Below are 15,639 nucleotides of genomic sequence, written 5' to 3'. Positions count from 1 at the left end.
TGGCAGTTTGACTTGTATACAAGATCCAAGTTGCTAAGCTACATCCTTGAATCAACGCACATTCTTCTCAGTTTAATAACTCTTGATCTTCATTTTCCTGAATTGTAAGCCTAATCCATAAGTACTGGTTTTTTCTCTGTAGTTATCTTACTGATTTCTTGTTGAATCCACTTTGCCTGTCTTGTTATCTATATCCTAATGGCTTAGAGGTCATTTTCTTCGTGGATTGTAGGAGTTTGATTCCTTTTCCGAACACAGGTTCTACTAGAAAAGTTAGTCTTGCCTCTTCCTACTTTATTTGAGTTAACTAACATGTTATCTTGGCTTTACAAATAGCTTGGCTTATATAAACAATTCAGGCTCCTAAGCTACATTCTTCAATCAAAGTACGCTCATCCTAGTTTGACTTTTAGAAATCCAAATTTTACAGGTATGTTAGTACTCGTATTCTTTTTCTGTATCTGCTTTACTAACTTCCAACTTCCCCCCAATTTTGATCTCTCCTGATGCGTATCTTAAGGATTCAGACCATTTTGATTGTTGGCAAACCACAGAGAATTCCCTCTCAGCTTCATCGTCTTTGGTTTTTCTAAACCTTTGAATCCTTACAACTGACTTCTTCCCCTTAAATATCTTCTGGTTTTTCTTTTTGATTCACATTTGTCACACTGCAACTCTCACCAAAAACCTAGTAACTTCAAGCTCTACTTCCAGATTCAATTAATTGGACTCTAGATTAGCTATTCTCACCTTTCCAATTCTCACCATATTATCCGACTTCTATATACTAATTTTCAGTGCTTATTCAACTCCCTTTTCGATCTCCTGCCTTCTTCTCAAAAGTAACTAAGGAATTATAATCAACTTAATTACCTGTTTACCTCTTACTGGACCTCGATCAATAAAATCTTCAAGTTCAATTACTTCAATCGGTATTTACCCCTTGTTCTGTTCGAGATGACCCGTTCTCAAGATCGTAACCGGAAAAAAGCAAAAGGGATCCCTATCCCAAATTTCAAATCAAAGACCTGTCCCTCCACCATCAAAGCTCGTCAGCTAAGAGATGAAGAATACGATATCGGTCGAATCTTACCACGACGTCATACTGCAAGGACAAAGTTTAAAGCTTCTCTAGGAGCAGCCTTTGGAGTTCCGCCAGATAGTAAATTCCTCTTCCGACATAGCTCAAAGGATCGGGAAGATGGAGCTTACAAAGTTGAGGAGTACATAAAAATTAATTTTGGAACTACAGTTGTGGTAAATAAGAAAGACACTTCACTAGTCCTAGTGGTTAGATGTAATGAGTTCAAAAAGATGACAGCAGAAGAAAAAGGAGGCTATTGTAATTCTATATCTACTCCTTATTTACACGCTCGAGCAAGAAACACCTGTCTTCTTCACAGTTCGATCCAGACATTCATTTTGGCCTGTATCATCTGGGGTTGGATGGGGTGTTGTGGTTGGAGAGGAGGATCTGATCCAGGAAAAAGTGTGGGTAAGTATTTCCAATCTTTCTAACATTCACAAGCTTCAAATTACTAACATACCTGCTCCTTGAATTCAAAAGGTACTTACTCTCTCAACGACTTTACAGCAAAAGATGGTGACAAGATTGAGGAAGATGTTGAACGTATGACTCGATTTCATAAGATTCGAGATTTTTGGGCAGAGAAGTTTTCTACATTATGTTTTGCTGTCTTCGAATCAAACATCAAGCTAGCGAAGGAATCAAATATCCCTGGGTTCCATGAAGAGCAGTGGCAAACAACCCCAAACGGCAAAGTACTTGCTTCGAACCTTGTGGTTACCTGCGACGGATTCAGGAACTGTGATCATACGGATGACTACGACCATACCAGATACTCTTATGGCATGTTTTCGCTAATTGATCGGGAAACGGGAGAGCCCTACGAACTTGCCGGATCAAAGCCAAGGGGAAACGTATTAGGGGCTTGCTTTGTTTTGAAGGAGTTTGGGATCGAGGTAGACTTTGCTGGATGTGATGGGGTTGTGGAGATGGTCTGGGATACTAGAGTAAGTGTTGGAAGTTTTTCATGACTTGACTGAATCCACCCAGCTGATAATCTTGTTATGTATTACTCAGGTGAAACATCAATCAACAGCTTCAACAGCATTCAATGCAGAAGGGGAGAAAATTAGACACGTGGATGGGGAACTTACCCGATTTGGCTCTTCCTGCCAAATTTCTGAGTCTGTGGTTGGAAGGATTGCGATGTTGGAACGAGAGAAGAAGAAAATGGAACCTCAGGAATGGTTGAATTTTGTCAACGATAAGGTCAAGTCATATGAGCAGGAGACCACGGGTAGGATGAAAAAGATAACAGATGGAAAACCTACTACCCATTGGAAAGTGAAGTCTCTCCGTGATGAGAAGAGCAAGGCTTTCACAGGAAACAAAGGCAAGAGTCTCTGAATTCTTATCTCAATCCTTAAATCGTGATTTGTAATAGGAAACTACAAACAGACCTGATTTGTTCTTGTATCGATCACAAATTTCCTTTATTTGTTTACACAGCTCATGAATCTTGTTTTAAATGCAAAGACCTAATTTTTTTGTCAACTATCATAATGACTATCGTAAGCTTGGTGATGAGATACAGGAATTCTACAATTTTAGAATCGTTACATATTGCAACTTATGAGAGTTTGTACAACCTTCAGTACAATTACCAGATCCTTGTAGTTTACTGCAAATCTGAAAGTTACAAGCGCTTTCTTTAAAATGGGGGAAGTGGCACGCTCCTGGTAGAAAATCATGGTAGAATAACTCTGAGATTGAGGAGTTTGGTTGATGTCTGTGAACTTAGCCATTCCAATCTTTACAAGAATGGGGAGAATGTTAAAAGAGAAAAAAAGAAGGGAAATGATTATCAAAAGTATGTATCTCAAAATCCGCCTGAGTTCAATCCAAATTCCAGAAAATGACCTTTTTATAGTAACACCTGACCTGTGCGCTTCAGTTTCTTGAAATCACAGAATAAAAACGGATAGATGGAAAAAATATGTTCAGAGTGTGGAGTTTTGACTGAGAATCAAGGTCTAAGAAATCTGACGTACTCATTGTTTACAGTTGACTCGTAATTTGGAGGATTAGGATCCAAAATAAGCTGCCCAGTTTCGGATAAAGTGAAAGAGTCTTGATGTCGACAAAGCAGAGCACCAGCCCGGATCATAAATTGAGTAACAAAACTACTGGCTATGTATGAAGGCCCCATGGTTATCTCTCCTTTGAATTCCTCGTGATGACATGCTCTTTCACTGGAAAGGGAAATCCATTGTATCAGCAGCCATGTTTGTTACAATACCACAAAGCAAAATAGTTCTGACGCTTCTTGCTTGATAACTGCCGCTAGACTGCCTGCTTTCTGGGTGGCGGTATTGAAGTTGGCTTGGTCCAGAGCAAGAGTTAATTTTGCCTCCCCAGCAAGTTTTGGGAAGAACATCGCGTTGATGGGGGCAATGTCGTAACATGATCCAATTGAAGTAAAGAAGTCCGTGGCAAAATGATCCTCCACGATGTGCTTGGCAGCTCGCAACGCGTCAGCGACAAGGACGTCTTTGTAGAGCTCGAGCTTGTAAAGTTCGCTAGTGTTTAAGACATTGTATTCTTGAATATGACTAACTATTCCACTCAATGCACGTTGAAAGAAACCATGATCCAAACAGGCCACAACACAAGATTGAAAATTTTGAGCCCGTGTACCCTTTGGATCTTCGGCAACGGTCAATGTTCCTCTGGGATGCATCCGATCATCACCGGGGAGGAAGTCACTTGGATGCAGTAGATAGATCAAATCCAAGTGGTCTGGAGATTCACCCACAACATGTTTGACAAGCGACATGATGGAGATATTAATTGGAAATTAATTGAAATCAGCCCGTTATGATGATATATTTGGATGTTTTAAGCGCTAATGGAAATGAAACGGAAATGAAGAGTTTGTAAGAGACGGATATTTGTAAAACAAGTTCTTACTGTGAAGTGAGGGATAGGATATTTATTAACGGAGTAAAAGGAAATAAGTCAAGTGGAGGGCAGGCAACTTTTACTGAGTCACTCTCATTTTCCCTTGTTCTGACATCTTCTGCTTGAACACATACAACTTCTTGAAAGGACCCAAACATCATACTTGATCCCCACGTTTCTCACCTTTGAGTGTAGCAACATATCGAACTTCAGACTTTGATAAAGTCCGATCTATGTCATATGATGAGGCATTTGGTATGGAGAGAATATTTATTTCCCATCTTTTTAAAGTCAGAGGTGGGGCAGCATAGAAGTGGAAATGAGATCTTGTATTTGATAAGCCCTTTCGTGATTTTGCCATCTCCACACTTAGTTCTACCCTGAATGATGAAAACAATTTGTGAGAGAAGGCATGAAGCGGATTGAGTATAACAATAAAGCAACCCTCCATTCATATCAATCTACCGGAGGATACCTTAATTTATGGATTGAGGTTAGAGTGTCAGATAATTGTATGTGACATGCTTCGAGATATAATCCGCAAATTGAAGGAAAATCTTACTTTACATGATCTCATATTCAATTTTAGAGAGGTCTTTTCGACCTGGAGGGGGAAAATGTTAGCTCCAGTCAAATAAAGAAGAAGTCAAGAGAAGACTGACATTTATCAGTCCGTAGAGAACTTCATGGTGTTTGTCTCATAGTCCATTGATTCATAGGCAAGAATCCAAGGAAGAACAAGGAATTCGAACATTTTAAATAAGGCTTGAGGGTTGGAAAGATTCCCAGTAATATCAGTGGATGGGTGAAAACTAGTAATGATTTGAAAGAATTCGGCAGGAGTCACAAGGACAATTTCATCATCTTTGATGCGGAGAAACTTATGTAGGTTTGGAGGTAGAACAACTTGACCAAGCTTGATAGGAAGCTGATCATCAGGTATGTCAAGACCGCGATGAGAAAGATTTGCCAGATCAGCCATTCTGGAAAAGACTATTTAATGATTTCAGGCTTTTGCTGGGTATGATTTATGAGCAAGCTTGGATAGAACAATTTTTGTCTTTACATCTTCACTTTTATAGCCAACAATCTGGCTTTCTTTTCTTTTTGAAGTGCTTAAGGTAGGACCTTCCTCCTGCTAGTCAGGATTACGACAAGTTTTAAGCACCTTTGTCTTCCCCATGACATTTGCCAAACTTTTTGTAAATAACGGTTCTCAGATTTACGTAGCTCTGCACGGAAGACTTGATAAGAAGATTCCATCACTTCACAAAGGCACAAATTAGGGACCTGTAGATATTTCAAAGGCTTGTCCTCAATATCAGAGGTTCCGGACTGAAGACAGATGTTCTTACCTTTCAATCTATACACCAGATTATTCCAGGAAAGACCAACCAAACTGGCCGTAATCAAGAAGAAATGATCTTGATCTAATGTCCTATTCCTGAATGGGAAGAATATTCTTCTGAATCTGGAAAAAGATGCTCCTAGAAAAGGGGTCATCAAATACGTCATGAGATCACAAGAACACAACAGAAACGATGTTATTCATAATCAAATTGGTTCGCAAAGAAGTCACCTTTGAACTTCAATCAAAATCCGAGTTCTACAACAGACATTTTGAACAACGGAAGAGAGGCGATGGAAATGTATCCGACCACATAAATTTCATTCAAACTCAAAGAGAAGAGGTGCTAGACACCCCATCACTTTGGCTTGATTCTGCTCAAATGCTGTATATCATTGCCACAGCTTACAAAAGACCATTTTGTGTCTACGGTGAAGACACTAATTTTTCTGCTTTACCTTTGGATTGCTCCCTTACCAACAATCCACCTATCTTTCTTTTTTTCGATAAGAAACGTGTTCATTTTCTTTCACTTACTATAACCACCCCACCTCCAATTCCTGAGCCTTGGCGCGAGTGGCACAAGCTTGCACTTCCAGTGGCACAGGAGTGGTTCCACAAGTACCTACCCCAGTTCAGTATGTTCAAAGATTTCATAATACCTATCCTTTCTGTAGAAAAACCGTTGTTGTATGGCCGCCGTGCCCGAGTGGAACTTTGTGTAAATTCTGATTCTGAATAGAATGGCAATTCATCATGTTGCATATGTGAGTCGTATAAGAGCCTCTCATATTACCACCCAGTGGCCGATTTTTGGATTAACCCGTGTAAGCTTCCTGACAGCCTTAAATAGAATAATACACACTGGAAGAAAAAACACACATGTTGAAATCTCTCCAAACAAAAGGTTCACAGCTCATCCTACCTTGGTCCTCCTCACGAGGTTTTTCAATTCATCATAATCTTCTAACTTTTAAATTCCTTTGTCAGTTCAACGTAGCAATTTCCAAACTTGGCTTCCTTATTAAATTTATCGTATTGTATCGAGTATCAATACATTTGATACAATACATACTCCATACTGATCTGTGACATATACAGATCAACATGACCGGTGAAATCTCAACACCTGCGCTGTCACATGGTACAGGTATGTACTCTCTTTTACAAATACAGTCCAAACTGTTCTCAAACAACGTACCGGCACAAATACCTCTTCCCTTCATTGGTTTGTCAATCAACAATCGATCAGCTCACCACAATATACTCTCACAATCAACTCTCAACCACATCCTCTCCCTCAAAAGGATTAACTACCTGTCCAAGTCACTTGTCAGCAGCTTCCTTTCTTACAACCGTCCGACATCTTCGAGACAGTGGCCTACTTCAACCAACTACCCATGCCCTTGTGATCACTCAACATTGTCTGCTCAATACCACTCGATTTCACCTGGTGACTGACCTCTTGCAATTCGACTGGAATTAGCACAATAGCACATTAGCACATCAGCACAACAACTAAACCTTTGATCTCACATCGACTTTCGACACATCAATCTCATCATCTCTCATCCCTTCAACTCTCTCAACTTAGCACCCAAGGAGGTACGTCCCTGTTTCTTTTTAAACTGTTTGTACTGCAGCTGGCTCATTAGTTGGGTCCCAATTTTTTCAGAACATTCCCTTCTCAACCCATCACACCTTTCTGACCATGCCTCGTTTCCAAGGTGTAAACCAAGCCTTCAACGCGGCAAAGCCTTACTGGACAAAGCCGCCCAAGTCCGAAGCTCAAAGAAAACATTTTGCTCGTATGGCTGCAGCCGCAGCGGCGCTAAAGGCTGCTCCGGTCCCGTTAGGAACACCAATCGTGCCTCCGGATAACTACGTTGAACCGCAATTTAATATGGATATTGAGCCTGAAGCACACGACTTAATACCAGATTTTATAGATGACATCCAGCGGCTTAAGCTTGAAGACGAACGAGAGGAAAGGGCCAAGATTTTGGCTCGAGCGATGCAGGAGATGTTCTATGCATACATAGAATGTCATTCTATGACATCTGAGTGGGGCGATCCAACCAAGTGGGATCTGGACCTCAAGCCCCGCTGTCATTGCCCGCCTTCACGGTTTCGAGTTAGGGCAATTGACCTTGTCGATCTGCTATGTAAGCTGTCTATTGTCAATATTTATCGTTTGAAGTTTTGACTAACCTGACCTATACAATCCATCAGATCGTTAGAGGGCCAAGGTTAGTTTCTGCGGATGCCAAAAGAACGATCAAACTCGGCTCATATACATGGGGTACATTGGTGGTTCTCCGATGTACCCCGAAACCGCTTTCTCCATCCGGCTGCTACGATTCTTCCATGTGACGTGGAAATTTTGCACCAGCCGTGTCGAACCTTGGACTCGAGGACTGGACGAATACCTTGACGCCTTCAATCCATTGATACTGACTAAAAACGAGCAGGTATGTCAATCCGCTTGTCTATGCTTTGTTTACCATTCTAATTACAAAAGGAAGAACTAATGATATGTTTAATGATATGTTTGGCTTGGTTTGATGTCAGCCTCGTCGTTGGCATACCCCCTTCCGTTTCGTGATTGACGCCTATCGAAAACTGCTAACGGCAACCGACAGGGCTTTGGATATCGAACTTGCCCTCTCATCACGTGAAAAGCTGGCGGAAAATTGCCCTCGATGCTTTGGACCTCCAGTCCAAAGCCTTATAGAAGGCGAGCCCGACTTGATTGTGTGCCTCGATGGCAACTTTCAACATTGGCGCCATCTTGTGGCTGGCCAAAAAGCCGCTAGGACCACCACCGTCATGCCAAACGCCTTTCTGCCGGATGCCCAAGTCACTCGCATGGAGCAACGGCTTGCTGGTATTGCTGAGGATGATATTGCTATCGTAAGTTGATCTCCTGTATCCCATTAAATTGTTAGCAGACGTCCTGATCTATCTGTTGACTGCTAGGACGCTTGTACCAATCAACACACGGCTGCAAATGACCAACGAGGCAAGACACACTGGGGTGGTTGCGACGAAACCGGTCTAATGGTCTTGGTGTGCCGCCATGACCACCCATTGCAATTTGCAAATATTGTCCAGAGTGGCGAGAAGTAAGTTTTTTGTCTACAATCTGCATTCCTTCATGCCTGACTGTTTTTTTGGTTTTCAATTTCAACCACAGGCTGCACTACAGCTACGCCTTGATTGAATGGTTTCTGGGCTTGACCGAGGAACAGAAGGTTGGCTTCCTATATGATATAGGATGTACAATGGAAACAGGAATTGAAAAGGTAAGTTTCACATTCAATTTAACATCGCAGTGACTGACATTTACCGCTCATGGCCAGCGCGGAGTGTTCGAAGCAGAGCGACAAGCAGGGCGAATCCGATTTGGCACCAGTGTTTTTCATGCCTATGTGCATCGTTGGTCATGTCAACTGAAGTGGAATCCCCGGTTGAATCGTGGCTGGGGCCTTTCGGATGGGGAAGGCTCAGAGAGGGTCTGGTCATCTTTGGATCCGCTCGTTAGCGCTGAGAGGTATTCGACAAAACAACACAGGGTTGATTTGATTGATATGCGGGCATCTCACCACCGTACCCACCTGCGGCACTCAGCTGGTGGGTTACACACATTGGTATGATTGACCGTTTTTTCAAATGTTGACATCATATGCACTCTTTCCAGTGGTACACATGAATCGAAAGAGGCAGGAGGCGATCAAACGACTGGCCGAAGCGGAGCAAGTCCTGAATGAAATAGCGGCAGTCAATCGTGCTCACAACCATTCATTCTTTGAGAATAAGTGGAACGAGCAAAGAACACGCCAGCTGGATGTGATGACTGAGACTCAGAACGAAAAAAGGGAGCGCCTCAAGGTTATGCTGGGTTTAGAAGAGGAACTAATTCAGGCTCGGTGAGTGTGCAATATGTTGTTATAATGGACGGATATTTATCTTTATTTTATGTCAAACCAGTGATCGCCTCAAGGCGATCCAAGTGAAGCGTAGAAGAGCACGAACACAAGCGGACAATGTCCAGCTTATGTCGCTACCTGACACAGTGGCTAACATTGAAGAGCAGATAGAAGCCATGGCAACGGCACTTGGCGGTGCCGAGTTTTCAGACCTCGCCGGCGCAACACGTGAGTTATTTTTATGTATTTATTTTATAGTTGTTGATTGACTCGCTTTCACCTTGCCTGTCGACAAGGCAAACAGAGAATCAGACCAATGCGCTGCTGACCCTCTCACTGGCCCGGGAGTATCTGTACGAAGCCAAAGTTGGCCTCGTTGAAGCAAGGCTACGTCGTCATCGTCAGAGCGGTAAGAACTCACTTCATGTTATCATTAGGGCGCGAAAGGCCTTACCGTTTACGCTGTTGGGTTGTTTTTAGGCGCCCGGCTGCAACAGTACCTGGCCAAGCACCTGGGCGATAAGACTAAGAATGTACGTGTCAAGTACAGTACGTACTTGAGAAAGGTCGAGAAATATGCACTAGATTTTCCAGACGCTGTGCAACCCGCTTTGCCGGAACTAGGAGATGTCATGGCAATGACAATGGATGATCCATTCTGGAGTCGAGGCAAAGTCGAACCTGCAGTAGGAGTTGAAGCCGATATCACTCGTCTGGGGATTGAGAACTTCCTTTCGCGACGCAGCGCCGGAGAAGAGCTACGGCGTATTGGTCGGGAAGCACGGCAGATGACCGCTTGGTCAAACATGTACTGGGCACGTGTCGTGGCCCTGGGACGTAAGGTGAACGAGGGTGAGCTGGCGATAATCTAAATGACCGACGTATCACCTGACTGACAACAAATTCCTACCAGCGGTTGGGGTAGTTCGTAATAGGTTGAAGTCGCTCTATAACATTGTGAAGAGACAGGCTTGCAAGCTATGGAAAGAATGGGGGCGAGACCTTCCACAGCAGATTCAAGAAACTGCCACATATATCGAAGGTCAGACTGACCAGGATGTGACATTGAAAGAGGAATTTGGAAGGGTGACTGCTTGGGCTGATCAAGAGTGGAAAGCTTTGGCCGGAAAGCCAATAATACAAGCTGAGGAGCCTGACGATTATGAGCAAGCAGAAGACCTGCATTATGAAAACTTGTATGACATGAACGGTGAAATGTTATAATATTTGAAATTGTCTATTAAACCCATCAATTCTGGACAGTGAAAAGTAATAAAGTGTTTCAAACTTCAATATAGTGATTGGTCATGTGTAGTCACTTAGAGCCTTTATAGAGCGCAATGATTATTGAAATTCATTTGTGGAGCTGTTTGTTGTGAAGATGAGCATAGTTAAACTAACTATAAGATGTGTCACAAATCCACCACAAATTCCCCGGATTTGAACTGCTTGAAATGAGATGGGCACAAAGTGGCCTTGCGTTGGGATTGAGTTATGATGCAATAACTCAAATTGGCTGATTACACTTCAAGTTACATATCTTTCTTTTTCTCATAGTGTTCCTATAAGAACATTTCTATAAATTGCTATATATTGAGCGCATACATTGGTTAAACTAACACATTCTAAATATGTTGACTTTGATTTGATTGGTGTTTGAAGAATACCTTTGAAGAATACTAGTCAAACATTGACATATTAAGCAATTGAAAGATGGAGATTGGTACCTCTCACTACCTTATCACATGTTTTGACAGCAAGGGTACCAATGATAAACAAAGTGTTCATGAGAAGTGATAGTACCAATGAACACTCCTGGCTTTCCAGTTTCTTTTTGTGTTTCCATTCAAATTACAATCTTTCCCTCTCATATCTTTCTAGTGATCAAGTACTCAAAATTGGGTTGGTTGCTTGCCCACCTTGTGTCATCTTGGAAGTTTTGAAAGAGGATTTCAATGGTCTCACGTCAAGGACAAGAACTTATTAGATTACTACTAAACTTCCCACCGGGGGAAAACCCCTAATTTTATGAAGGATTCCTCTAAGCTACGTCTGACTGATGCTTTCATTTTCTCCCGCAGAACATATTCATTCTCTCATCAAATCTTGTCTGATGTCTGATGATACTTGCACAGCCACATCAGGGACCAATCCGGTCAGAATCCATAGAGAGAGAATTACAACATTCTCTCTCCTTTTGTGAGTCTCCAAAATCCCCCAAGGTACCATCTTTCCTCTTTAATCTGACAAATCTGATCCTATAATCAAATTCTTTCCTCTTTAAACTAACAAATCTGATCCTATAATTGTATTTTGTCTTATGATTTCCAAGTCTGCACAAAACTTCATCTTTTTTCAATATATTTACATCCTTTACATTTGGTCTTGAAGACTAAGAGATATTATTTATTTAGGTTGAACAAATGTCATTGTAAGATTCACCGGCGGTTGAATCTTACAATGACATTGATTGAAGAATTCTACCTAACTCTAAATCAAGGTTCTCAGTAGGCCTTCACAACTTGTCCACGGTAATAAGATGAGTTTGGTGCACTTCATATTTATTAGTGGAACAACTTCCCAGCATGATCTCGAATTGCAAGATCATATCACGTGCACTGCTATGAATCTGATAAAGCTGCATTCATCAATTGTAGGAGTATTGACAGTCCTACAAACTTCCATTGCTTTAATAGCAGGACCCAGATGAATCACACACACACTTATGAACTGCGGTTGTGCAAGTTTGTCAAGAGATCACATTTTTGTCCAGCCTTCACCCCTCTTGCAGGTGAACATTCATGCTCATTACCGTTGCATTCAAGGAATTAGGTACAACACAGTCTTCAATGAGAACACTGAACACTTGCAACTACACATGTGCAAGTTGATCCAGCAATGAATTTTTTGTCCCGCATTGCAACACCTGCATGAACATTAATGTTAATGTCACACATATTCAACGTTGAAGGTACAACCCAAGTCATCTATTGGTGTTGGTGATAAATGACCCAGTTCTGCCTGCAGCACACTGCAATGAAGTTGTGGTATGCAGTTGTGGTTCATAATATAATCACAATCATGTTGGTGAAAATGATTCAAGTAACATGAGTTTGGTCATTCATTACTACACCTGGATGTAATTTCCAAGTTTAGGTAGAAAAATATTGCAACAACTGTGACAACATCAATGCAATATGGCAATATTGCTAGTTCCAAACTACTTATACTCTTGGTAATGCCCCAAATGGAGTCATGCAGCAAAGACCCCTATTGCCTGTAATATCAGGTATTACAGGCAATAGGCATCCTTGTAAGTGATTGATTACTAAATCAAACTATGTGTCAACAAACTTGTGGTTGATAATCACATTTATCTACCATTTCAGGGCTCGAGTTATGTCTTTGTCCAGCGTCACTGCAATCAATATAAAGCAAATCTTTAGAGGAGTTTCTCTGTGTCATTATCTTACAACTTTGAAATTAACAACATCATTTCCATCACTTCAAGTGTTTCATGTTTCAAATTGTAAGTATAAGACAATTTCTCTTCATTGTCAAAATTCTAAGTATTCCTTCCTATTTCATAAATGAACGTAGTTATTTTCTAAGAGACTCATCACTATTACATGGACCAAATTTTCAGTATGTGATACTCAATGAAGGTCAATTTTGTTATTGAGATGGCTGGATGTAGTTGTTCTGAATGGCTTCATTGCGTCTATTCAACAACTTTTAACTTAACATTAACATCATGAAACATGAAAATGAGACCAAGGATGATGACCAGGCGAAAAAAAAGCAACGACAGCAGAAAACCACTGTTCTGAGCATGGTCTAACACCCATGTTCAGGATAATCAAGTAATCGCCGGCTGCTAATGCTACTATATCATAACATGGGGCGCGCTATAAATCTAGACAATCTATAGGGAGTTGAATAGTGACTAGTTGGTTTTGTCAATATTTGATACACAACAAATAACTTTCCAAAATTTTAATTGGTACAACAAGTGGGATTCCACCAGCAGAAGAATGTCCAATCATGACCTTGCGATTCTTCAACTACTAAATCTAAAAATTGAGACAACTGCTACTAGAGGTTCAAAACATGGCCTGCGCGATAAATATAGAGGGTAATAGGGAGTCGAATAGTGACTGTATGATTCATCAATATTTGAATCAGTACGTACCTGTCGTACAAATTGATATGCACGACGGGTACGATTCCACCAGCAGGAGAAAAACCAATCACAATGTTGTGGATGGCGCGCGCGATAAATGTAGAGGATGAATAGGGAGCCAATTAGTGACTGTTTGATTCATCAATATTTGAAGCAGTACAAATCACTTACAAATTCATTTGTACAACGGGTGCGATTGGATTCCACCGGCATAAGAAAAACCAATCACAATGTTGTGATTTAACCACTAGATCTTGATTCAAACCAAGTCGAATGAAAGAGGAAATTGATTTTTTGAGGTTGATTGTTTGAAGTTCGTTCCAAGTCAAACTTAATGCTAACCAAATACCTGAAGCAGAAATAAGGAGTGATAGATGTGAGTTTTATAATAAAGTTTTGAAGAATGTGTTTTGAGATATGAATAGTGCGAACACAAGCACAAGAAGTCAATGTGAATCGGCACGGATGGCATGAGCGGTGCGTAAGAACAAAATGCTGCAAAAGACAAAAATATTCACATATTTATTTTTGCCTTTATCACGTTATTCTTCACGCTGAAAGATGCATAGACATCTTTCATTGAGCTTAACGGTATGATCCAGTTATTCTTCACGCTGAAAGATGCATAGGCATCTTTCATTGAACTTAACGGTATGATATCTATGAAGAAAACCAATTCATGTCTTCTAGAATATGGATGTCAATCTAACAAATAATACCTTGAGTTTCTTTGTCTCTAATTCTAGAAGACATGAATTGCAAGCCGCTTGGTTGTGAAACCCTTCATGCTTGTGGATACAGATACATATCTTCGTTGATGAACTGAAGAGAAAGAGTAAGAAAACGAGTGGGACCGTTCAGTTGGCAAGGGCATGTACTTACTTGGCGTCATCACATTGTTTGTTGAAAGATTTGAGAGTTGTGTTGGCATTGCCAAAGGGAACCGATTCGAGTGTGATGTGACATACCGTGACGAACCTGCAAAGTTTGGAGGCTTCAGACCAAGATCGTGGAAAAGGGCAGTGATTACGAGAGATCTCGAAAGGGGACGTACTGGTTGTTTGCAGGTTGTAGGAAAGAAATTATCGTAGGCCTGGATGTCAATCGGCTCGGCATGATCTTTGAGACGCATCTTCAGGTGCTGGTCCACTGGCTTTCGGATGCGTGCATTTCGAGCTCGGATGTTGATTTCTTGAGCGCGGATCCGATTCAGTTGAGCTGTTTGACTTGCGAAGGAAGAATTTGCCCACTTGGTTCCAGTATTGATGATTGTTTGCGAATCAGAAAACTTGCATGAAGTGAAGATGACGATTTGTCAGTTTCAGCTTACAAACCCAAGCGTAACCTGCTTCATGCTATCAGAGACACATCCGGGTGTCCTTGAAAGCATACGGGTCAAGCTCAAAGATCCGGCTAGGAGCAAGGGATCCTGAAGCAGGCACGCGTTGGATGAAAAGTGGAGGATAACAATCCACGTACCATACTTTCCTTGGAGACATGACTGGTGGCGAGTGTGGAGATCGAGGAGGAAAGGTGTTGGGCTGATGTTATCCTCAGCCACGAAAGACGGGAATCGGTGGTGATCTGTGGTGTGGTAAATGTTTGTGCGCGGGTGTGGTTGGTTGTCCAAGTGGTAGGTCGGGCGGCTTGCAGTTCCAATACTTAGGTCTCAATTTGTGATATTGAAACCTAAGTATCGGTTTTGTGGACCTGTCAGTACCACACGGTACCATGATAGGGTTGGTTGTGCGGCTTGCAGTACCGATACTTAGGTCTCAAATTGTGATATTGAAACCTAAGTATCTGTTCTGTGAACCTGTCGCACAATACAACACGGAATCTTGAGATATACATGTCATCAAAAGATAATACGTGCTAATTAAGGGGATTGGAAGAACTGATTATGATCAAAGGGGTCTCCAAGAACCCAACGTACTGTGAAATTTAAAACTAGGCAGATAGTAAAATTTTAGAGAAACAAATTCGATGAGTTAGGATTAGTTTTCGGGCAAAGAACTAGTGTGATGACTAAACTCTGAGTAGAACAAAGAAAGTCAATGGAAGAGATGTAAGGATGAAAATTTGATGTGTTTTGAAGCAGCTCGTGCAACAACAAAGACAGTACTGAAAGCTTCAACGTGGAACCAAGCACACTGAGGCCTCGAAGCGTGTTATTATAAGCAAGAAGCTA

The 15,639-nt window shown here is 41.4% G+C and overlaps 4 protein-coding genes across 4 annotated transcripts; 2 read left to right on the top strand and 2 right to left on the bottom strand.

Annotated features, from left to right (window-relative positions):
- Positions 1-2,643: 2,643 nt before the first annotated feature.
- MELLADRAFT_112399 (uncharacterized protein) lies at positions 2,644-3,863 on the bottom strand (the record flags this gene model as incomplete). The annotated part of the gene is made up of 2 exons (XM_007416874.1): positions 2,644-2,838; positions 3,645-3,863. 2 exons carry the CDS (start codon positions 3,861-3,863, stop codon positions 2,644-2,646), a joined length of 414 nt encoding a protein of 137 aa, XP_007416936.1.
- Positions 3,864-4,145: 282 nt separating this feature from the next.
- On the bottom strand, positions 4,146-4,970 carry MELLADRAFT_112398 (uncharacterized protein; the record flags this gene model as incomplete). Its single annotated transcript, XM_007416873.1, has 2 exons — positions 4,146-4,368; positions 4,741-4,970. The coding sequence occupies 2 exons, from the start codon at positions 4,968-4,970 to the stop codon at positions 4,146-4,148; spliced, it is 453 nt and encodes a 150-aa protein (XP_007416935.1).
- Positions 4,971-9,008: 4,038 nt separating this feature from the next.
- MELLADRAFT_94087 (uncharacterized protein) lies at positions 9,009-10,489 on the top strand (the record flags this gene model as incomplete). Its single annotated transcript, XM_007416860.1, has 5 exons — positions 9,009-9,265; positions 9,327-9,493; positions 9,570-9,674; positions 9,746-10,117; positions 10,179-10,489. The coding sequence occupies 5 exons, from the start codon at positions 9,009-9,011 to the stop codon at positions 10,487-10,489; spliced, it is 1,212 nt and encodes a 403-aa protein (XP_007416922.1).
- Positions 10,490-13,375: 2,886 nt separating this feature from the next.
- On the top strand, positions 13,376-15,293 carry MELLADRAFT_112397 (uncharacterized protein; the record flags this gene model as incomplete). The annotated part of the gene is made up of 6 exons (XM_007416887.1): positions 13,376-13,449; positions 13,763-13,824; positions 13,874-13,925; positions 14,359-14,515; positions 15,006-15,081; positions 15,166-15,293. 6 exons carry the CDS (start codon positions 13,376-13,378, stop codon positions 15,291-15,293), a joined length of 549 nt encoding a protein of 182 aa, XP_007416949.1.
- Positions 15,294-15,639: the final 346 nt, after the last annotated feature.

The sequence above is a fragment of the Melampsora larici-populina genome (assembly GCF_000204055.1).
Source record: "Melampsora larici-populina 98AG31 unplaced genomic scaffold MELLAscaffold_65, whole genome shotgun sequence".
Taxonomy (NCBI): domain Eukaryota; kingdom Fungi; phylum Basidiomycota; class Pucciniomycetes; order Pucciniales; family Melampsoraceae; genus Melampsora; species Melampsora laricis-populina.
Note: the sequence above shows the minus strand (reverse complement) of the source record. Positions and strands in the feature narration are given on the sequence as shown.